This window comes from Maniola hyperantus, chromosome 21 (genome assembly GCF_902806685.2).
Source record: "Maniola hyperantus chromosome 21, iAphHyp1.2, whole genome shotgun sequence".
In the NCBI taxonomy this organism is placed as follows: domain Eukaryota; kingdom Metazoa; phylum Arthropoda; class Insecta; order Lepidoptera; family Nymphalidae; genus Maniola; species Maniola hyperantus.
This window is the reverse complement of record NC_048556.1, coordinates 4420884-4445097: the sequence shown is the minus strand read 5'-3', so window position 1 is coordinate 4445097 and position 24214 is coordinate 4420884. Positions and strand designations below refer to the sequence as shown.

At 34.7% G+C, this 24214-nt stretch overlaps 2 protein-coding genes and 1 long non-coding RNA gene across 5 annotated transcripts in view; all 3 read left to right on the top strand.

Moving 5' to 3' along the window:
• klar (klarsicht) overlaps nt 1-24214 on the top strand; it is a 351127-nt gene that overhangs the window by 233096 nt on the left and 93817 nt on the right. The gene's annotated exons all lie outside the window — the stretch shown is intronic.
• LOC138403816 (uncharacterized) lies at nt 5216-7084 on the top strand. The gene is made up of 2 exons (XM_069505720.1): nt 5216-5480; nt 5560-7084. The coding sequence occupies exon 2, from the start codon at nt 5643-5645 to the stop codon at nt 6777-6779; it is 1137 nt and encodes a 378-aa protein (XP_069361821.1). The 5' UTR covers nt 5216-5480; nt 5560-5642; the 3' UTR covers nt 6780-7084.
• Nucleotides 15987-16737, top strand: LOC138403823 (uncharacterized). The gene is made up of 2 exons (XR_011237977.1): nt 15987-16376; nt 16458-16737. It is a non-coding gene; the product is annotated as an uncharacterized lncRNA (long non-coding RNA).

Genomic DNA, 24214 nt, shown 5'->3' with positions numbered 1-24214 from the left:
TTAAAATGAAATGGTCGAATAGTTTCAAACTGCTGACATATCTATGGATGGAGAAACATAAATTAGATGGATAAATTATCAATGCTTCTAGTTTTTCACACAAGTCTGTAATCTAAATTGAAAGCATCAAAATCATTTCGATGCTCTAAATTTAGGTTATAGATCTCTTGGCTGCAAGGAATAGTCGGTACGTGTTAACAGTTAATTCATATCCTTTCACTGTAAAAAATTGGATCAAATCCGAGAAAGTGGTTCGTATTTACTTTGTTTTTTTTGTAATTCCGATTATCAGACGGCCAAGCCATACTTTTTACCAAGAAGTAGGGTTTGTAGAGTTATTTATTATTTATCTATTGTGATAAATTGTGGTACAGTCAAGAGCATTTAAGAGCTTACTCAGACCCCATGGGCAAGATAAATCGAAGCTCAGCTAGGCGCTTGGCTCTATTAGAGATCTCATAAGTTTTTAACAGTGAAAGCATTATGAACTTGTGAGTCTTGGTAACCAAATTTATATGAAATGTTTTTGGTGGGAAATAATAGTCTTCTGGAGATAGACCATATGCGTAACTTCATCCAAATAAATTAGCTCTGATATAATTCTGGATATTTATAAAATAAACGGTAGCTCTTATTGAGATAGTACTTAATACAGCCCTCAATGGAGAGTTTACAAGTGTTACGCTTTGCGATAACGATCTTACTTCTGAAACCTATTGAGGCGTAACTCGGTAACCCATTTAGGTTATGCAAGCGTCTAAAGTGCTAAAGATTACAATCAGATGCTCGCGATAGTAATGACTGAAATCGGTCATTTTAGACTTGCTGGACCGGAATGCCTCTCGTTAATAAATGGATTTTGTAATAGTAACATAATATATTCTCATGATCTTCTTCAGCGGCTCCGTCTGTTCATCCTCTCTTTTCCTTGTGATCCGCTATTTGGTAACCTCAAAGAAAACCAAGTTTACACTTTTAATATCAGATTCTTTGAAAGTAGAAGCCCATTAAACATTCATCTCCTTGCATAGTTAGATATTCTGCTATTTTAGTGTGATCAACTATAAAAGTACCGACTGGATTTTTATATGGTACTTATATTCCAACTTGTGTCTTAGTTATAAAATCACAAAAAATTGAGAAGCCTGACTGAAACCTGAAGAATAACGTGTGATAGTGAAAACATATAAGATAAAGACATACATTCCTAAGGAAATCTCGTTTGTTTAGAAGACATAGTAGACCAGACAAATCCTCAAATAAGGTTTGATATGATTTATGTTTGTTTATAAAGAAACAGTTCAAGGGTTTCAAGTTAACAAGTATGGGAGAAATGTGCGGTTTCAGACCGGTTCAAGTCTCAAGATACTTAGTTGATGTACTGAGGTAATGTGTCTTTGTTACATTGTTGTTCTCGTGTACTTATTACATTTATTACTTGTATCTCGTTGATTTTACGAATTATCAGCATCATCATCATCATCAGTCTGTAAACGTCCCCTGTTGGCCATTAGCCTTCCCTAAAAGAGCGCCACCACACCCGGTCCTCAGCCTTACGAATTATGCTTCCTCTTTAATCCGATCTATTCAATTTTAGCACATAACCAAGGAATGCTAAGTGTGCCTGGCAATGCATGACGTGATTTCTTATACTATTCTGAAGAAAATATATTAAAAAATAGACGTCCTTATACCTACTTCGACGTAACCTTTTTTACCTGTTGTCTCCTATAGCCACCATGATTCAAACAAACATCCAAGCTAACGTTCCTCCCAGTGTTGGGTACAATACGCAGAGAAACTTTAAGCTTTTATGAAAAAAGGAATGTCTGGCATGCGCTGGCTCTTAGGCCATTATACTGCTTGACTTGGTTGAACGTTACAGCAATCGCTTTCGCTACTAGGCTAAGCACACCATCCTCATTCCTGTGTACCAATCAATTCGCTAAAATGTATCGTTTACGTAAATTGAACTTTATTAAACTTTCGCTTGGGCTATCTGGTAATAAACTATGTCGTAGTATGGTATTCAGATCGTGGTTTATTATGCTGAATTTACATTACAAGTTTACAGCCTTGTCCCGGACAGGCGAGAATAATACCAGAAAGGGTTTACTGCGAGAAAGTATTGGGTGCTTACGAAATTAAATATTGGAACGGCTTTTACATTTTTAATCGACGTGTGTCACACACCATAAAATTAGGCTGCTGACGCCCACATTTTGGTCCTTCCTTAATGCCTCTGCTTTTCTCATCCAGCTCTGTGGTGAAATGGTGCGTATGTTTATCAAAAATACTGGAATATGTACGGTTTTGAATAGGTAATACTTCAAAAAGCAGTTGTTATAGGTACAGCTGTGAAATTTCAAAATTTATTTTTATTAGGTACTTCTGATTATTATTTTTTGGTTTAAATTCTGTTATAAGTCCCACAAATCGCTAATGCACGTGGCCACCATATTAGTGAGGTCAGCACTAGACTGAAATTTGTAGTTGATGGTATGCATTGACTTATCCATATCACTGATGGTATATTTTTACTTAAATATACGTCAAATGACGTCAAAATTACGTCATTTCGATGTCAATGAGACATGGTCCCAGCGCATTAGCAATTTGTGGGACTTATACGCCAAAAATAACTACAATGTTACTTTTTGATCGATGGTGGCAATCATTTTTATCACTATTATTAGCCTATTTGTGTCCACTGCTGGCCTTATGCCACGGATACACCTGTAAGTTTTACTCACGTAAGTAGCTTGTTTAATTAATTTACAACAAAATTACTAAGATAAATAACCTATAAGACCTATATATGAGAGTGTTTACATTAGTAAAGTCGTAAGTTAATCATGTAAGTTACTTACGTGAGTAAAACTTACAGTTGAATCCACGGCCTTGGTAAATTTGCTGTCAATTAATTTCGTAAGCTACTTACGTAAGTAAAATTTATAGGTGAATCCGTGGCCTTGGTAAATTTGTTGTCAAATAATTACGTAAGCTACTAACGTGAGTATTTACAGGTGAATCTGTGGCCTTGGTAAATTTATTGTCAAATAATTACGTAAGCTTAAGTAGCTTTTACTTAGTGAGTAAAACTTACAAGTGTAATCACGACTATAAACTTTTCTGAGCGTGTCACACGCGATTCTCACAAAAACAATTTTGTAAGAAGCTTCATTAATTATAATATTATCACCATCTCTCATCACGGTATACGGACCATTACCAACTTTTGTAATACTTTGTGGTTAAAAATTGACTGCCATTGTTATGCATTAATTACATGTTTCTTATATTTCTCATGTAACCTGTAAATTGTAAACAATTGGGACTTGGGAGAATCGTTAACCAGCTTATACATCTTACATTAAAGTGCTTACAAACAATAAATACAAAGATAACATTTCATCAGTTAAACCAAAACAACGTGAAGCATCTTTCGAAGCGTGGGATTCGATGTTAGATACGGAATTGGCGATGTCACTGTGAAAGTTTCAGAGAAATCCTTTGTGGAGTTACAATGTTCTTTGTAAAGTACTTAGGATCTCGTTTTGCTGGAGGGAAATCTTCTGGGTAAATTAATTTTCTGGGTGAGCTTGAAATATATTCTGAAATTAGTTTTATTATTTTATCGTTGCACAGTGCACACTAACGAGCTTCATGAGATAATTATTGATCTAAATTGAAGACTAACAAAGATTAGTTTTGTTATTATTTCACTTATTTTTGTTGGTTTTCAATCAATCAACCAATCAATCAATCAATCAATCTTGTTTTTTAATAATGAACAATGTTCAATTTGTTGCAAAACGCTGCAAATTTAATACACGTTACAAAACGGTAAGAACAACCTAATTCCAAATTTGCAGCGTGTTACTATTTTTTTTACCCTTGTTAATTACAAATTTCATTGTTTTTTAATAATAAACAATGTTCCGTATGTTGCAAAACGCTGCAAATTTAATAAACGTTACAAAACGGTAACAACAACCTTATTATAAATTTGCAGCGTGTTACTAATTTTTTTGGCAATGTTATTGACAAAAAACCCGTTTCACCCCTTTTCAACCCTTTCCGTACACCCCAGAACGCTGCGAAATCACACGGTAAGTTATTTCACCTTCTTTAAAAACCCTCCACAATTTCATCAAGTTACTAATTACTTTCGGGTTTTGGCAGTCATTAAGACTGGCCTAATTAGCAATTGATGAAATACTAGTCAAACAAAAAACTGACGTAAAAAACTTTGCATGCTTTAAATGATTACGCCTAAATCGGTAAATCCTAATAATTGCCTTACAGTAGGTATTGAACATCTTAACAGCAGTGACGTAAACAACTAGAACCGACTAGATAAAATCAAATCAGATATTCTCTGATTGCTAAAAGAACCTTTCAAGGAGCACGAATAACCTCCAGTTTTTTGTCACGACAAATTTCAACGAGATTCGACCAAAGATTGCAAATAATATTTAATACAAGTCTTATTCATCGTTGATCAAGGCATTCAACGCATTGTTTCACGGAGCCGAAATTAACTTAGAACCTTCGTAAAATCATCAATTTATTACCAATTATGTCTTTTTGATTTAAATCTTATTTACCTGGGAATAAAGGCTTAAATATTTATTTAAATTATCAAGTCTTTTATCTACCGTTTGCGTGACCAAAGTATAAAGATCTCTTTGTGTTACCGCTAGAGGCCTTTGCAAAAAAGGCCGCGGTTTTTCGTTTAGTTAATAATAAACTGGATGTGGGTTATTAATTCATGTTCTGTAATTTATTTAAAGATATTTTCGTACGGAATCTTTCATTGTAATTTGTGATATAACCGAAAATATTTCTTAGTTCACGATAATTTGCATGTCATGCTTTATACAAATCCCTATACAAAGAATAGAGTAAGTAGAGGTTAATACAATTTTCTCCCCAAATATGGTATACACACTTTGGTAAGCAAAATCTAGTGCTTTCTCTCATGTCCGAAGATAATTAGCATAATTGCTATTTCGCGCAAAAGTTCAGTGGAACAATTGTTTCATTTGTAACCCTTTATTATTCTCTTATTATTTATGTGAAAAATTGGTTAGGTACTTTTTATTTTGTATGCTTATTCTTATTTCCTTATTTTATGAAGATGCTCGACAATTCTTTATTATACTATGATACTTTTATAATTTTTGCCAATCCATACTTTATAAATGTATATAAATGACCTTAGGAAGCCCATTTATTTCTCTTCATTTATTTGTCTATGTCAATGTCATCACTTATCTATGTCTATGATCACATAATTTGAATCTGCCGCGCATTGACCCGAGAGAGCTGTCAAGTGTCAACTGTCAGGTTGTTATTTTATTAAAACGTTAGCTGTGCGAGTGAATTTCGAATTATAATATAAAATTAGAATTTAAAGTTTAAACAATACCTAATAACAGTGAAATAATAGCTTCAATTGTTGTTTCTCTTTACAGGTAAGATAATCTTTAACAACTTATGTGTTTGGTTCTTGTAAAATGTCAGGTCGTTAATAAAACATAATACTCTTTACAGAGCAACGCAAGATCTTTTATTTCACAAGAGTGTTTATAAACACATTATAAAACAACAATTCTATAGCTATTTTTTGCAAGAACATGGAGAAGTTAAGATTGGAATTTGTTGTAAAAAAATCGATGGATGATCCGAAATCAAATGTCATCTGCTTAACATCAATAACTAATAATAATCGTACCTTCTTAATGCCGGAAGAATTCCAACCAGCAAAACTGCACGACACATTGATAAAAACTCAAACATTTCAAAAAGTAAAAACCACACTACAAAAGAGAAATGATAGAAGACAAGTTTGGTTTACACTAACACCAGAGATATGTGGTACCTACATAGATGAAGATGGAAACATGCAGTTTAAAGGATATTTGCTAGAGGAATCAACACAAGAAACGCGGACACTGCCCTCTACTTCTGGAATTTCAGAAGAGGCTTTGACGAGAATCTTAGAGAATTTTGCTGAAAAAAAGAATTCATCGAAGTCCGACAATATTAAAAAGCTGACAGAAAAAATTGTATTAGAGAAATTCAATAATAAGATGTCAAATGTATCACAATGGATGGCTATTTTTGAATCAGAATGTATTCGTGTTGGTATAGAAGAAGACACTAAGAAAATTGAGGCCTTGAGATTATTCTTAGAAGATTCATGCCTCGATTGGTACAGTTCAAGACTCATAAAATGTACAGTAAACTCGGAATGGTCAACGTGGAAGGAAAACTTCTGTGAAACTTACGCAGACAGGGGATGGTCGCCAGTGAGATATGCAATGCTATTCAAATATAGACAAGGATCATTACTGGAATATGCTTTGAAAAAGGAAAAACTTTTATTAGAAGTTAATAAATCAATGGATAATACCACGTTAATTGATTTAATTGCCACCGGGCTCCCAAATTTTATTGCAGACAAAATCAATAGAACTAGCTTAAAGGAGACTAAGGATTTGTTTAATAATATCAGGGGCTTGGAACATCTAGTGAATAAAAAGAATTCGGGAATAAAAATGAAAGGTTTAGAAAATAAAATTAAAGACCGAGATGGAAGTTACAAACCATGCAGAATTTGTGAGAAAGAAAACAAAGGCAACCGGTATCACTCCGAATCTTTGTGTTGGTATAAAAACAAAAATAATGATAAACAAAAAAGAGATCAGATAAAAACAGTTAATAATTCAGAGTTAGAAACAGAATTAAACGAAATAAATCCAAAAAACTAGTGATCCCGCCATTAATCAAAATTAAATTGTTATTAAATGATTCCTTAGAAATAACAGGGATTTATGACTCTGGATCAAACGTTTCTTTAATAAATTCTAGATTACTATCTTTGAAACCTAATAACAATAATATTGCAATTGAAAATGCAAACTTAAAAACGATTAATGGCGTGAAAAAAACTAAAGGAATAGTAACATTAAAGATAAAGATTTTTGAAATGGAAAAAAAAGCTAATGTTTTTGTGATTGATGAAGAAAACTTTGATTATGACTTTTTAGTTGGTCTGGACTGCATAAAAGAATTTCATCTGATTCAAAATGAGAAGTAAGAAATTACTCAGGGTACAATCAACCTCAAAATAGATAATAATAAAGAAGAAGTAAGCCTAAAAACCAAAAGAATACCATCGGACATTTCAAATAGTAAGATTGAGGAAAATTATATTAAAAATGTGGAGGTCCTGAATAAAACTAAGGATAAATATACAATAAACTTCAATGAACATGTAGAAGAGACTAGTTTCATTATTTCTGTCAATCATCTGGATGTTCAAAAGCAGGCAGAGATAGAGGATTTAATATGCAAATATAAACCTCTTTTTGCTAAGGATAAATATGATATAGGCACTGTGAAAGGCTATGAAGCACATATTGATTTATTAATTGATAAATACTGTAGTAAAAGACCTTATAGGTGCACTATTGAAGACAAAAAAGAAATTGAACAGCAAGTATCTAAGTTATTACAGGAGAACCTAATTGAAGAGTCCTGCAGTCCTTTTGCTGCGCCAGTAACACTGGCCTATAAAAAAGAAGAAGGGAAAAGATCAAGACTATGTATAGATTTTCGTGAATTAAATAAAATTGTGGTTCCTCAAGCGCAGCCGTTTCCACTTATAGAAGACTTGATGGTAAAGACTGCAAAGTGTAAATACTTCTCAACACTAGATATAAATTCAGCCTTCTGGTCCATTCCTTTGAAGATCGAAGACAGGGAAAAAACAGCATTTGTTACCCAGGATGGGCATTACCAATGGACATGCTTACCATTCGGTTTAAAAACATCACCTGCAATTTTTCAAAGAATATTGAGTAGTATTATACGGAAACACAGACTATCAGATTTCACTGTAAACTACATTGATGATATTTTGGTATTTTCTGAGACATTTTGTGACGTTGTAAATTTTGAACTACTAACTGGCGTCTCGCTTTTAATTAAAATCTATTTTGTTCAAAGTATGTTGGTGCCACCTAGCATCAAGGTGCAGAACTACGCGTGGGTCGATGTTCAGAGTTCATTCGAGCCACAATAGATGGCGTTTGCTTCGTTGTCAATTGTCGTAAAAATAAAACAAAATAATTAAATAAAACCATAATATCATTTGTTTATTGTTAAGTCATTAACAAAACGGTTCTTATAATATATCCTTAGGTTCCGCAAATATTCAAAAATGAATTGGCTTTATGATCAAACTAACTGAGAGCGGCCACACTCGGGTTGCGTCTGGCAACACCGATTGCTGAGATTTAGAATTTTCCTGGAGTCAACATGTGAAGACGAATTTTTTTCGTTCCAGGAAAATCTCACTTCTTTTCGCCCATGGCTTCGCCTGGAAAAATACAATAGTCATAAATTTTAGTCATCCTAACGTATTTTCAATGTTTCATCAGTTATGGTGAGTGAAAAATCAAGTAATGTGGATTCGACAAAATGGCGGTTTGGTTAGAGAAAATCCTAATCTCATGATTTCTTTCAGTTCCAGTTATTTTAACTTCCCAAATAAATGAGGACAATGGGTTGTGGGTGGACTTCTGAAAACCATTGGTGGCCAGGAGTTCAATAGGTGAGTTGTGTTTGATCGGGAAAATTCCACGTGTCGAAATTTTCACACAGCACAAATTATAATCTTGTTTTTCTTTGTTACAGGGTTTACGTTTACGTTTTACGTTTAGCTTCAGTTTTCCGTTTTAGTTTTCCGTTTTCGTATTTATTTCTTTTGCACATTCACGTTGACAACTTAATTGCTATGGATAAGACTTGGTGAAAATCTTTGTAATGAAACATTTCGGTTGTGAAGAATCAAATAAATTGAGTTTTGGATCTTGGCCGATGCCGTCCAGCTACCTTGCAGTCTTCGCACCTACAAGTAAGCAAATGTTTGTATCCTGCAACAGTTTAGTGAACCTTCTTAGTGTATGTGTACAGTAAGAACCCTGTCTTTACTACTGAGCTTTTATTTTGAAACAATTTTATGAATTTTACTGTGTCATTGTCTATTCCATGCCAATGGCATCTTAAATTTAAAACATAGATTTTATGTACTATCTACCTAAGGCATTCTAATGTATCTAAATTAAGTCTTGGCATTAAGCTAGAATAACTAAGCATTATTAGCCATCACTATGTATTAAGCGACCCCGGTAAAAGTTACATTAAAAACAATTTTGCCTAACATCTAGCAAATTTCATTTATAACACCTCATATACATTACAAGGGAGTCGACGGCTAGCTTCTATTCTTTACTAGGTAGATAGATCAAGTAAAGTAAATTATTATTTTCCTCTAATCTTTGTAAGGTGGTAGATTATTCCGTATCCGGGTATATTTCTATTCCGCCCGATTTACCACCCTTACAAATGGCGCCCGAACGTTTTTTTATATAGTTATTTCTGTATATTTTGAGAAATTTTGTGAATTTTATGAAATGTACTCCGCTGATTGTACAATTTTCTAAGTAGTGACACATTGCAAAGAGCACTAAGCTGTTTTTATGGTTGACTAACTAAATAATAACTAATAGTTAGAAATTTTGTTTGATAGTTTAAGTAATTTTCTGAGTATAGTCCAACAGTGGTTTTTTCTTATTTAATTAACACATTATAAATGGTGCTTATGCCGTTCAATTATGTTATTTGACTTACCTTGGAGGTGTATAAGTGAATGTTTGCCTTCAGTTTAGTAATAAACATTGCTTAACTGAGTTGTTGTTGGGTATTGCTTTCAATAGTAAGTACATCTTATGTTTGAAAATTCCGGTAACTTAGTATAATTAAAGTTTTAAAACGCTATGTGCTGTTAACTAGTTACACACATACATTTATAAATACTAAGAGTTACAACTTGTGAAACTAAATATATAAACTATATTCAGAGATTACATTAAGTTCAAGTATGAAGTTATGAACAATTTTTTTTTCAGTGACTTGATACTTCATTATTTTGTTGAAATTTTGTTTAGAGCTGTGTTAAGGTTATGATAAAAGCTACTTCACACACAAAACATGTTAAGTTTAAGTGAATGCTGGTAGTTTAAAGTGACATTTACAAACAGATTTTGTTGTATTTTAGGTTATGTGTTAAAAGTGTAAAGTAACAGTCATCAAACCATTGCACAATCTCTTTGTTTTTTTTTTAAAGATAATATGCTATTCAGAGTTCATTGCAACTTTGTTGCCTGTTTACTTTTGTAATTGTAAAGGTTGTAACACACTGTGTACTCATAAAGGTGATACTGCACCTTACAATCATTTATTCAATTTTGGGAAGTTTTATTTTGTTATATTTTGTTTACTATAGTAATAATATGTGCTTGTATTATTAACAATATTTTGGAATAGGAACATAATTGATAAAATAGGTTAGGATAGACTTAAGAATATTGTTTTTGTTGTGTATTTTGCTTGTGTATATTTAATAGTTTAAATAACTTCTTTTGTGTTTGTGTTTAACCAATTTGTATAAGGCTAAACATAGACAGTTACACAAGCTCGATATTTTGTTAAATGTGTTTTGACTTAACACAATGGAACAGACTTTTGCCCAGTTTCATTCACTTTTGAAGGACGAATTGTGTTATGAGGTATCCATTCGTTCCGAAACTCCAGCACCTACAGTGCTAGGTTTAAAGAAACAGTTAAAACAATTAATTCAGGAAATTCCTTCTGAATCAATTTTAGAGACGGATTTCACTTCTGAAAGTGAGTTAGGGGTTATTACTAAAAAACTTCAAGACTTAGAAGATTATTAAAAAAGTGTTCTGACACTAAAGATAGACATGCCCTCTGTAGGTCTAAAGCTTTAGCTTCACATTTGTACTTTAGAATTTTGAGAATACAGTGTTCCGAACTCAGCTTAATAAGTAGGAAGAGTGAATTACATACAAAGTTGCAGAGTTTGATTTCCAGATTAGATGCTGACAATGAGTCGTCTCACGACGAATCACTGGATTCCGAGAGTACCGCCGTTGACTGCACTGGTGATAAAAATGTTGCCAAGTGGAAGTTACATTTCAACGGACAGGGTGATCCGCGCAGTTTCATCGAACGCGTTGAGGAATATAAAAGATCTTATGGCGTTTCAGATGGAAAATTATTTGTTTCTGCATTTCATCTTTTTACAGGCCGAGCATTGTTATGGTACAGAGGCAACAAATGTCAAGTTTCGTCTTGGTCAGAATTGAAAACTTTATTTTTAGAGGAATTTGATGCAGTAGATTATGACTACAGGTTGCTAGGTGAAATTCGAGCAAGAACACAAGGCTCTGAAGAACCTGTGTCTATCTATTTCGCTGTAATGTTTTGCATGTTTTCAAGGTTGTCAACACCACTTTCCGAAGAACAAAAGTTACAAATTTTATTACATAATATTCGCCCTTTTTACTCAGAACAATTAGCTCTTGTTGACATTAAGTCTGTCGCAATGTTGAAGGAAAAGTGTCGCAAACTAGAGGCTGCGAGGCAGCGTTCCGCCTTATTTTCTGAGCCTACTAACAGTAAGGCAACTTTAAGTTCAGAGTTTGCTTACAAACAAGTGACAAAACAGATAAACACACTTTCAGTCACACCTGCACCTAAGGTTGATACAAGTAAAGGCACTGATTTTACGAAAACAAATAAACAACTATGTTACAAGTGCGGCAAGGGTAACCATTCCTTTAAATTTTGCAGGACAGTTCCGAAATTTATTAGATGTTTTTCGTGTGGACGTCAGAACTTTACAGTAAAGACATGTCCAAGTTGTAGTAAAAAGGCGATTAGTAAACCCGCTCCGGACAAAAATTCAAAAAACTAATTAGTAAGAACTGTGCAGAGACACAAGTAAAGAACTTGGTCATTAACAACAAAACATCCCTTTTACCTGACACAGTTCTGTATTCAGTGGATAAACGAGACTTTAGGCCACATTTAAAGGTTTTTGTTGACGGTTTTGAGATTACAGGTTTACTAGATTCCGGTGCTTGCGCGTCAATTTTGGGTAACCAGGCGCACAAGGTTTTTTTGAGATTCGGTTATAAACTGCATAGCAGTATTGATACCACATTTTCAGTGGCAAATGGAGACAAACTTGATTGCATGGGTTATATGTTTATTCCGATTACTTATAATTCCGTAACTCACATAATAAAATTTTTTGTAGTACCCTCTATAATAGCGGATGTTATTTTTGGCTGTGACTTTTGGAAAACATTTCAGTTAGCCCCTGGCATTTTTGATAATTTAGAATTAATTAAGGCACCTTCTCAATTTTACAATATTTGTGCGATTGATAATGAACAAATTCATACCATCACTTCTTTTGAAAACTTATCATCTCAACAGAAAGAATTAGCCCAGTCTGTAGTAAATAAATTTTTAAATATTTCTTCAGAGAAAATTGGATTGGGTAGAACAAAATTAATTGAACATGTTATTGACACCGGTGATGCCTTGCCAATAAAAATAAAACAATATCCACTTTCTCCCGAAAAGAAGGAGGCTTTAAGTAAAGAGTTAGATAGGATGCTGGAAATGGACGTAGTTACTCCGAGTGAAAGCCCTTGGAATAACCCAGCAATTTTAGTGAAAAAGGCAAATGGAGACTGGAGATTTTGCCTAGATTGCAGGAAATTAAATTCAGTGACAAAGGGGGATTCATACTCAATACCGTACATTCCACAAATTCTAGATAGCTTGAAAGAGGCAAGGTTTTTATCATCGATTGATTTAAGTTCAAGTTTCTGGCAAATTCCATTAGCTAACGACTCTCAGGAAAAAACCAGTTTTACAGTTCCTGGTAGAGGGTTATTCAAATTTAAAGTCATGCCGTTTGGCCTATGCGGTGCACCAGCACGACAGCAGAGGTTAATGGACCAGTTATTTAATCAAAATTTTTGTAGTGATATTGAAAATGGAATAGTATTTTGTTATATAGATGATATTGTTATTTGTTCTGCTGATTTTGAAACCCATTTAATTTTATTAAACAGAGTTCTGGATAAACTAAAAATGGCTCAACTATCCATAAATTTTGATAAATGTAATTTTTTTAGAAACTCTTTGAAATATTTAGGGTATATAGTGGATGAATTTGGTTTACGCACAGATCCTGGAAAAGTTGCCGCAGTTTTGAACTTTCCGACCCCAAAAACTGCACAGGAGGTAAAGATTTTCCTAGGCACTTGTTCTTGGTACAGGCGCTTTATTAGGAATTTTTCAACCATCGCTGCACCACTCAATAGACTAACGAGTAAAGGAAAGAACGCACCTAAATTTGAGTGGAGCGAACAGGCAGAGGTAGCATTTAATACATTGAAGAATGCGTTGGTAACCGCACCTGTTCTTGCGGTACCGAATTTTGAAAAACCATTCAAAATACATTGTGATGCTTCTGCATATGGTGTTGGCGGTATGCTAACGCAAGAAACCGATGGTTGCGATCATCCCATTGCGTATGTCAGTAGGAGCCTAAATAAAAACGAAAGGAATTACAGCGCGACGGAACGCGAGGCTCTAGCTGTGATTTTTGCAGTGGAGAAATTTCAGGCTTATTTTGGTTCCAAGCCAGTCACAATTATCACAGACCATGCATCCCTAAAGTGGTTCTTAAATTTAGAAAATCCCTCAGGACGACTCGCCAGATGGGGTTGTAGATTATCACAGTATAATTTTGTTATCGAACATAGGAAGGGTTGTGATAATGTAGTTCCGGATACCTTGTCGAGACTCATACAAGTAGATGTAGTTGGTGATCGTAATGATAACTCTAGTCAACAAGTTTTGGTAGATGACTGGTATGACAAAACATTTAATGGCTGTAAAATCAATCCAGCAAATTTTCCGAATTTTTGTATTTTGAACGATAAACTATATCGTTACAGTAAATGTAAATACCAGCTTCTCAGTGAGTTCGACTGGAAAGAGGTAGTCCACAAGAACGACATCCTTAGAATTATGCAACAAAACCATGCAGATGCAACTGCAGGTCATTTTGGTGTGTTCAAAACTCATCGCAGATTATCCCTCAGATATTTTTGGCGTGGTATGTATAAGGACGTGGTTGAGTACGTTAAGAATTGTGATACTTGCTCTGCGTATAAACACACGACATCAGCCACTCCAGGTCTGCTAGGGAAGCCTAAAGTCTGCGAGAGACCTTTTCAGGTCATTTCGGCTGATTTAGTCGGACCTTTGCCTAGGTCTAAATCAGGATTTACATTTCTTTTTGTGGTGACGTGTTGTTTTTCGAAATATACAATGTTGTTTCCGTTACGGCGTGCCACAGGTGCCGCTGTTGTTAAAGCGCTAGAGAATTTTGTATTTTTGAACCATAGTGTTCCAGAGACTGTGATTGTGGACAATGGGTCCCAATTTACAGGATCTGAATTCCGTAATCTCATTAAGCGTTATAATATTCCGAAATTACACTACACACCACTGTACACTCCGCAAGTTAACCTTGTTGAGAGGTACAATAAGGTTGTTATGACTGCTGTAGCCGCTTTTGTGAAAGATAACCACAGGTCCTGGGACGAAAACCTGTACAAGGTCCAGTTCGCCATAAACAGTGCGGTTAATGAATCCACTGGATTCTCCCCGTTCTTCCTTGTCCACGCTAGAGAACCGGTTTTAAATGGTTCCTTCTATAAGGACACGGATAAGGAGTACGAGGCCGGAATTCCAAGGGAGGAATACGCAGGAAAGTTTGGAACTTTGGAGGACATATTTGGTCAGGTTAGGAGAAATTTGTTTCAGGCTCATGCAGAGTATGCAACGCATTACAACTTAAGGCGTAGGTCTGCAAGCTATTCTGTTGGGGATATAGTGTGGAAAAAGACCTATCCACAAAGCGACGCTACAAATTTTTTCGCAGCTAAGCTGGCACCTAAGTATGAAAAGTGCAGGGTTGTCAAGGTTTTGTCACCTTTGGTTTACGAACTAGTTAGAGTAGCTGACAACCACCCAATAGGCACTTGGCATATTAAGGATATTAAGAAGTAGATATTTGCCATTACTTAGTTTGGTCTAAACTGTTTGAATATTTAAGTTATCAATATTCAATTAGGAATTTGAATGAGTGTAGTGATGTTCTGAGTTAACAGTTACATTACCATGGTTCAGTTGAGGAGGAATGTAGTGGATGTATGTAGGGATGAATATGTGATGATTGGAATGCTTGTGGTAGACCAACCGGTTGAGAAAGTAAAAATGCAAATATCGTACTTTGGGGATAACGAAAAAGGGGGGGTTTTGTGTTTTGTTTTCGTTTTCCTTCTAGATAATGGATCATTTCTGTTATTTTTCCGATTCTGTTCCGAGATCTATTTTCTAGGAGAGTTATTTCGTTTTTTTTTTTTTTTCTCATATTCCGATTTTGATTCGGTTTTATTTTTCCGAATGGGATAGAGAACGGTTGCCATATCAGATGGACCCGTTCACAACCAGATTTTCCGTATTTGTTGAGTAACAAATATTACGATGGTAGTTTAAAAGAGTGAACCACCGTAGGCCTAGACGCATTCTATCAGTCAGCTGAAGAATGATGCCAAGATGTTTCCACTCAAGTGTCTTAGACACCATGAAGTTTTTTTGTATATATTCTTTTTAGAAGTTAGGGTTGTGTAGTTAAGTATAATGTATAAAACCTTACACTGTTTTCAGTAAATTTATTTTGTTAGACAATTTTCCTTGTTAGTAGTAGATGTGCGTTCACGCGTAACTTCTGTGTTTTTTTTTGTTTGTTTGTTTCAGGCAAATTGTTAGTAGTTGTTGGATGACGCTGAGGGCAGCGGGGTTCAACCTGTTGAACCTTTTCGTAGGAGGGGAAGTATTGTGACGTTGTAAATTTTGAACTACTAACTGGCGTCTCGCTTTTAATTAAAATCTATTTTGTTCAAAGTATGTTGGTGCCACCTAGCATCAAGGTGCAGAACTACGCGTGGGTCGATGTTCAGAGTTCATTCGAGCCACAATAGATGGCGTTTGCTTCGTTGTCAATTGTCGTAAAAATAAAACAAAATAATTAAATAAAACCATAATATCATTTGTTTATTGTTAAGTCATTAACAAAACGGTTCTTATAATATATCCTTAGGTTCCGCAAATATTCAAAAATGAATTGGCTTTATGATCAAACTAACTGAGAGCGGCCACACTCGGGTTGCGTCTGGCAACACCGATTGCTGAGATTTAGAATTTTCCTGGAGTCAACATGTGAAGACGAATTTTTTTCGTTCCAGGAAAATCTCACTTCTTTTCGCCCATGGCTTCGCCTGGAAAAATACAATAGTCATAAATTTTAGTCATCCTAACGTATTTTCAATGTTTCATCAGTTATGGTGAGTGAAAAATCAAGTAATGTGGATTCGACAAAATGGCGGTTTGGTTAGAGAAAATCCTAATCTCATGATTTCTTTCAGTTCCAGTTATTTTAACTTCCCAAATAAATGAGGATAATGGGTTGTGGGTGGACTTCTGAAAACCATTGGTGGCCAGGAGTTCAATAGGTGAGTTGTGTTTGATCGGGAAAATTCCACGTGTCGAAATTTTCACACAGCACAAATTATAATCTTGTTTTTCTTTGTTACAGGGTTTACGTTTACGTTTTACGTTTAGCTTCAGTTTTCCGTTTTAGTTTTCCGTTTGCGTTTTCGGTTTTCGTATTTATTTCTTTTGCACATTCACGTTGACAACTTAATTGCTATGGATAAGACTTGGTGAAAATCTTTGTAATGAAACATTTCGGTTGTGAAGAATCAAATAAATTGAGTTTTGGATCTTGGCCGATGCCGTCCAGCTACCTTGCAGTCTTCGCACCTACAAGTAAGCAAATGTTTGTATCCTGCAACAGTTTAGTGAACCTTCTTAGTGTATGTGTACAGTAAGAACCCTGTCTTTACTACTGAGCTTTTATTTTGAAACAATTTTATGAATTTTACTGTGTCATTGTCTATTCCATGCCAATGGCATCTTAAATTTAAAACATAGATTTTATGTACTATCTACCTAAGGCATTCTAATGTATCTAAATTAAGTCTTGGCATTAAGCTAGAATAACTAAGCATTATTAGCCATCACTATGTATTAAGCGACCCCGGTAAAAGTTACATTAAAAACAATTTTGCCTAACATCTAGCAAATTTCATTTATAACACCTCATATACATTACAAGGGAGTCGACGGCTAGCTTCTATTCTTTACTAGGTAGATAGATCAAGTAAAGTAAATTATTATTTTCCTCTAATCTTTGTAAGGTGGTAGATTATTCCGTATCCGGGTATATTTCTATTCCGCCCGATTTACCACCCTTATAATTTTCAGACCACATCAAGCACTTATCACTTTTGCTGGAAGCAATATTAGAAGAAGGCTTTAGATTAAAATTCTCAAAATGTAACTTTGCACAAGACTCAGTAAAATATTTGGGCCATATTATCAAGAATAATACAGTCACTCCATTGAAAGATAACTTAATTGCTATAAAGAATTTCCCTGTTCCGAAAACCCAGAAAAATGTTTGACAGTTTCTAGGGAAGATAAACTTTTATGGGAAATATGTGCCAAAAATATCAATAATATTAGATCCATTACATAATTTGTTAAGAAAAGGACAAAAATTTATTTGGTCAGGAAAATGTCAAGAGTCTTTTGAGACAATAAAAAAATTACTTTGTTCGCAACCTATTTTAGCGATCTTTGACCCTAATCTCCCGATACATATATATACAGACGCTAGTATACAAGGTATCGCTGCTGTTTTGAAGCAACCTCAACACAGTGGAGAAGAAAAACCATGTGCATATTTTTCAAGAAAATTAAATGACACACAAAAAAAGAAAAAAGCCATTTATCTAGAATGTTTAGCAATAAAGGAAGCAGTAAAATACTGGCAATACTGGCTTATAGGAAAAAGATTCAAGGTTTTCACTGATCATAAACCTTTAGAGAAAATGAACATAAAGGCAAGAACAGATGAGGAACTAGGAGACTTAACGTATTACCTATCACAGTTCAACTTTGAGATAGAATACTCTCCAGGAAAATACAATGTGGAAGCAGATAGCTTAAGCAGAAATGCAGTATTAGACCCATGGGAAAATCAAGATGAAATTTTAAAAATTATAAACTTGATTCAACTAGAGGATATACAAAATGATCAAAAAAGGAATCAAGATATAAACCAGAATAAATATAAAGTAACATTAAAAGATAACATATACTATCGTAAGGATGGGAAAAGGGAAAAGATAATACTAACTGAGGAATTTAGTAAAAAATTTATACAGAAAATACATTATATGTACTGTCATATTGGGATACAACAGATGAAAAGGAAAATTAATCCATTCTATACAGCAAAAAATTTAACATATAATATCAAAAAAATTTGTGACAACTGTGAAATCTGTATAAAAAACAAATCTAGAGGGAAATATAATTTTGGACTAATGTCTCACTTAGGTCCGGCTACTTATCCTTTTGAAATAATGTCTATAGATACTATTGGTGGATTTGGTGGCTCACGTTCTACAAAGACATATTTACACCTCCTAGTAGACCACTTTTCGAGATATGCTTATATTTTGACTTCGAAAACCCAAAATGCCAATGATTTTATAAGGTTGGTCCAAAAGGTAACACGTGAAAATAAAATTGGCTTAATTTTATCTGATCAATATCCCGGCATCAATTCAAAGGATTTTAAAAATTTCTTAGACAAAGAGAATATACCTATCGTCTTTACTGCAGTGAATTCACCATTTTCTAATGGTCTGAATGAAAGATTAAATCAAACACTGACAAATAAAATAAGATGTAAGATAAATGAAAGGAAAGATAAATTAGCTTGGACAACTATTGCTCATGAAGGCACAAAAAAGTATAATGAAACGGAACATACTGTAACAGGATTTTCACCAAAATATCTATTGGAAGGAAAAAATGTTGATATACTACCAGAAGAATTGAAACAAGATAAAAGCCGTAATGATTTATTGAAGGATAGAAAAACCGCATTGGAAAACACTTTAAAATCGCACAATTATAATAAACAATACTTTGACAAGAACAGGAGAACATGTGAATTAAAAGTAGGAGACTTAGTATATGTTGAAAATGGTAACCGTTTGAACAGGAAAAAACTAGATGAGTTAAAAATTGGCCCGTATGAGGTCTTAGAAAAAATTTCAACCTCAGTCTACAAAATAAACACAGGACATAAGAAGTGTGAATCAAACCTATTCCACATAACAAAATTGGTTCCAGTGTTGAATTGACGACGGCTGGGGGGGGAGATATAAATGACCTTAGGAAGCCCATTTATTTCTCTTCATTTATTTGTCTATGTCAATGTCATCACTTATCTATGTCTATGATCACATAATTTGAATCTGCCGCGCATTGACCCGAGAGAGCTGTCAAGTGTCAACTGTCAGGTTGTTATTTTATTAAAACGTTAGCTGTGCGAGTGAATTTCGAATTATAATATAAAATTAGAATTTAAAGTTTAAACAATACCTAATAACAGTGAAATAATAGCTTCAATTGTTGTTTCTCTTTACAGGTAAGATAATCTTTAACAACTTATGTGTTTGGTTCTTGTAAAATGTCAGGTCGTTAATAAAACATAATACTCTTTACAGAGCAACGCAAGATCTTTTATTTCACAAGAGTGTTTATAAACACATTATATCACATCTGCCTGTCTGTCCGTATGTCTGTCTGTCTGCTAGCTTTTCACGGCTCATCCGTTTAACCGATTTGATGAAATTTGGTCTATACCAAATTTCATCAAAATCTACGTCGTTCTCCGGGATGCAAGCTATCTCTATAGATAGCTTGCATCCCGGAGAACGACGTAGGCTACTTTTGATGCCGGAAAATTAAAAAGTTTCCAAGGGATTTTAAAAACATAAATCCACGCGGACGAAGTCGCTGGCATCATCTAGTCAAAAATAATATTACTTATATATTGTACGTACTCTTTTATATATATAACAATCAAGGTCGTCAAAAGAAATGTTAATTTTACGAAACATTTTAAATATGAACAGCTGCTCCGGAAGGATTTTTTTCATGACTTGCCAAGGTGTGCTGTGGCACCTGCGAAAGCGGATGCATATGCTATGACTTACCAATCAATTCTCTATATTTTGCACCTCATTTCACAGAAAATAAGATTTATTTTAGACTATCTCTCCGCTGTTTGACGAGATTTGTTACAACCTTTTTCCTTTTTCAAAAGCCTTTTTGTAGGTGTTGTTACATAATTATTTTAAAGTCACGATTTGCTTTTTCTGGTTTTCACAATTTAAACGTTTTTAGATAAATCAGGCGATGTAAACGGAACTTGAAATGATTTGTGAATTTCTTTATTCATTGTTAAATTAATCTAAATATATAAAACGAAGAGGTGACTGACTGACTGACGGATCTATCAACGCACAGCTCAAACTACTGGACGGATCGGGCTGAAATTTGGAATACCTAAATGATTTATATCAATTACCTTTCTACTACTTACAGGTTACAACTAATGTATTAAGAATCATTTGCATACATAACGCGTAAAATTTAACTCCTCACGCGCCATTTTAACTTTGTGTCAAATTTCATGTCAAAGGTAGGATATTAGTCCTTAATTTAAAGGAAGGTGAACTGTACTTTTGACATGATAGTTGACCCATAGATAGATAGATTAAAATAGTGCGTGAGGAGTCATTTTGTACGGACTATACACTAATAGCTGATGCCGCGACTTCGTCCGTAGGAACTCTTTGATTTTCTGGGATAAAAAGTAGCCTTTGTCCTTCCTCGGGATGTATGCTAACTCTGTACCAAATTTCTTCAAAGTCAGTTTAACTGTTGGGCCGCAAAAATGTAGCAAACAGACAAACAGACAAACTTTCGCTTTTATAAAAGGTATTAGATTTGGATTAGTACTCGTATACTAATACGAGTACTAATCCAAATCTAATAGTAGTAGTAGTAGTAGGGATGATTACTACCAATTATTATTTTGAATATTTTTGATGAGTTTTGAGTTTGTGACTCATTTCTTCTTTGTAAGTTGGGAAAACGACACAAAAATATTAAACAGAAAGCGAAAGACATATCAAACATAGGTAGTAGTAGTAATTCATAACAAACAATCCCTCATTACGTATGCAGATAATAAGAAGTAATGAACAGACACGAAGAATGGGATAATTCGGTTCCGTCAGGCGAGAACTCCCTCATATTATAACCTCGAGGAAGGAATAATGCCTCGATCGTGACTTACGAATATACGGGTAACGTGAAAGTGAAGCGTATGTGATAATGTGTTACATTACACAGCGTTATGTGTGAAGGTAATGTTGTAACTTTGGGAATAAACTACAAAAAAAACCGGCCAAGTGCTAGTTAGACTCGCGCACCGATTGTTCCGTACTACAGTCGTATTTTTTCGACATTTTGCACAGGTAAAGCCCTTTAATGTGATACCCCACCTGATATATGTAGTTATCTTATACTTTGAAAATTGAAAATACTAATTTATTAGTTCATGGCCACGATTTAATTTTTTTTGTGTGATGTAACCCTAAATTCACGGTTTCAAGAACTGTCAAGAAACCTACAGGATACTTATCCTGTATAGGTTTCCTGACAGACCGACAGACAAACAGACAGACAGCCAGACAACAAAGTGATCCTATAAGGGTTCCTTTTTCCCTTTTGAGGTACGGAACCCTAAAAAAAAGTATCATTGTCAGGACTGCCTCCTACATACTCGAAATTCCACGGACTCGTACGAAGCGATCCGCTTCCTTTTTTTTTAATTTATAGACTAGCGCTTGGCAGCAATCAGACCTGGTGGTAAGTGATGATACAGACTAAGATGGAGCGCGCTTGCCTAGAAGATGCGTATTCACTCTCGACTTGAAAATACGCATATTATGATTGGAGAGGAAAACTGATGCTGGAAGGGTGTTCCAACTTCCAAATCTTAGCGGTTCGGATTAGAAATGAGGAGGCAAATCGCTTGGTACGTATCCGTGGAATTTCGACTACGTACTGGTGCAGACCTTCGCGATGCCTTGTGGTACGATAATAGACGGGTGATGGAGGACTCAGGTTGAAAAGTTCTTCGGCACACTCTCCGAAATATATCCTGTAGAACACCGATAGACAGGCAACTTTGCGCCGATGATGTTCCAAACTTTGAAGTTTAGAATTGACCAGCCCTTCGTCGCCAATGAGTCCTCTTTTCTACAATGCTAGAATATGGAATGCTCTTCCGGCTTCCGTTTTCCCCGCCAATTACAATATAATATTGGCACCTTCAAAAGAAGAGTTAATAGGCCTCCTAGGCAAGCTCGCTCCACCTTAGGCTGTCTCATCATCTTTGGTGTGACAGCAGTCCAGCTTATGTCGATTAAGTTATACAAAAGTCTATCCGTATGTTTACGTATCGCAGTCATTTTAAAAATAAACTATTACAGCTGTAAGATTAAAAAATTAGTAAAGACTAGCTGATGCCCGCGACTTCGTCCGCGTGGATATATGTTTTTTAAATCCCGTGGGAACTCTTTGATTTTCCGAGATAAAAAGTAGCATATGTTACTCCTTGGTTAATCCTCTACTTGTCCGAGAAAGTCTCGTCAAAATAGGTTCAGCTGTTCGGAAAATTGGCCTGTTCAAACAAACAGACAGACAGGGAGACAAAATTCACGATTGCAGTATCTTAGGAGGTTCACTTAAATAGTGACAAAATATTGTTCTAATTTTCACTCTGAACAGAAATCACGTTTTAACTCTCCAAACACCACTATCAATTAAGTGTACCTACTTTGATAAATAAAACGTTCATCTATCATCATTAATCTAATTTACTCTTACAACAATCATTCAATTCGTTTAAAAGTCAGGTAGAGCCAATTTAAAGCAAATTATCTCATAAAATATGCATCTATAACGAGTGAGATGCATAATAAATGTAAACTGTGCTCTTACTTAGTACGACCGGTGGACCAACTATGTAAGTCTCGAAAACGTTGAAAGTTTTCTCAGTTAATCTCAGTAACGTAGTAAAATGAACCTAAAATCTTTGTATCGAAGTCATTTCATTCAATACTGCCTAAATTAATTTAGTAGTTTCTGTTATCGGCGCTGGCTGTAGATGCATAGAACTTATAGAAGGGTTATTTCAAACGAGAATCGTGTCCTATGAAGCTGCCAAAATTAGGATGGCACTGGACAAATAGGTTGTAAGCAAAAACGAGTTGCCCGCAAACTTTTTGTTCGCATTCGGAATGACCCGTCTCGTGCGTAATACAAAATAGAGGTCGTTAGTTAAGGTTCATTTTACTTTGACGTTTCGGTTCTCGAAACCTATCAACGTTGCAGAAATGTTTAAACTCATACTAGTGTACTAACCCTAATGGATGTAAGAGTACCTATGCACGAATTGTAACCAGATCCTATCGCGGTGATTTGAGCTAACTAGCACGTGACTTGGTAATTTCTAAGAATTTATATTGTTATGATTACGGCCACTCATTGTTTTTATGTCTATTTGATATCTAATGAAATGTGTTTTATCTTTCTATTTGTATAGAACTACCAGCTGATGCCCGCGACTTCGTCCACGTGGAATAAGCTTTTTCAAAATCCCGTGGGAACTTTTTGATTTTGCGGAATAAAAAGTAGCCTGTGTTATTCCATGGTATAATCTATCTGCATACACAATACATGTTGTTCAGATTTGACAGAATTTTAACAATACCTACTTTTAGAAATGAATAATATTATGTAGATATCTTTTCTCTACTTCCTCTCGACCTTAATTCAAATATCATCAAAATGACATAAGTAGGTTTTAAAAATTAAATGTATTATAATTAGCCTACTTGTAGCTTTAATGAACCGTACAAATAATATGATCCTAATCAACCATTATATTAAATTATTCACGCGTACAAAATCTCGAAAGCTATAAGCATCACGTAATATTTTTCACATTAGTTTTGAATCGAAGTGCTAGTTGGACGCGTTAGTTGCCATTTTTCTTTTACAATACGTAATTTGCGGGCGTGAACCGCGGGTTACGAATCAGCATTCAAATTGAAAATAATTTAATAATAGTCTTCGAACTTCTAAAGTAGCTAACTTTTTTCTAGGTTATGTAATAAAATAA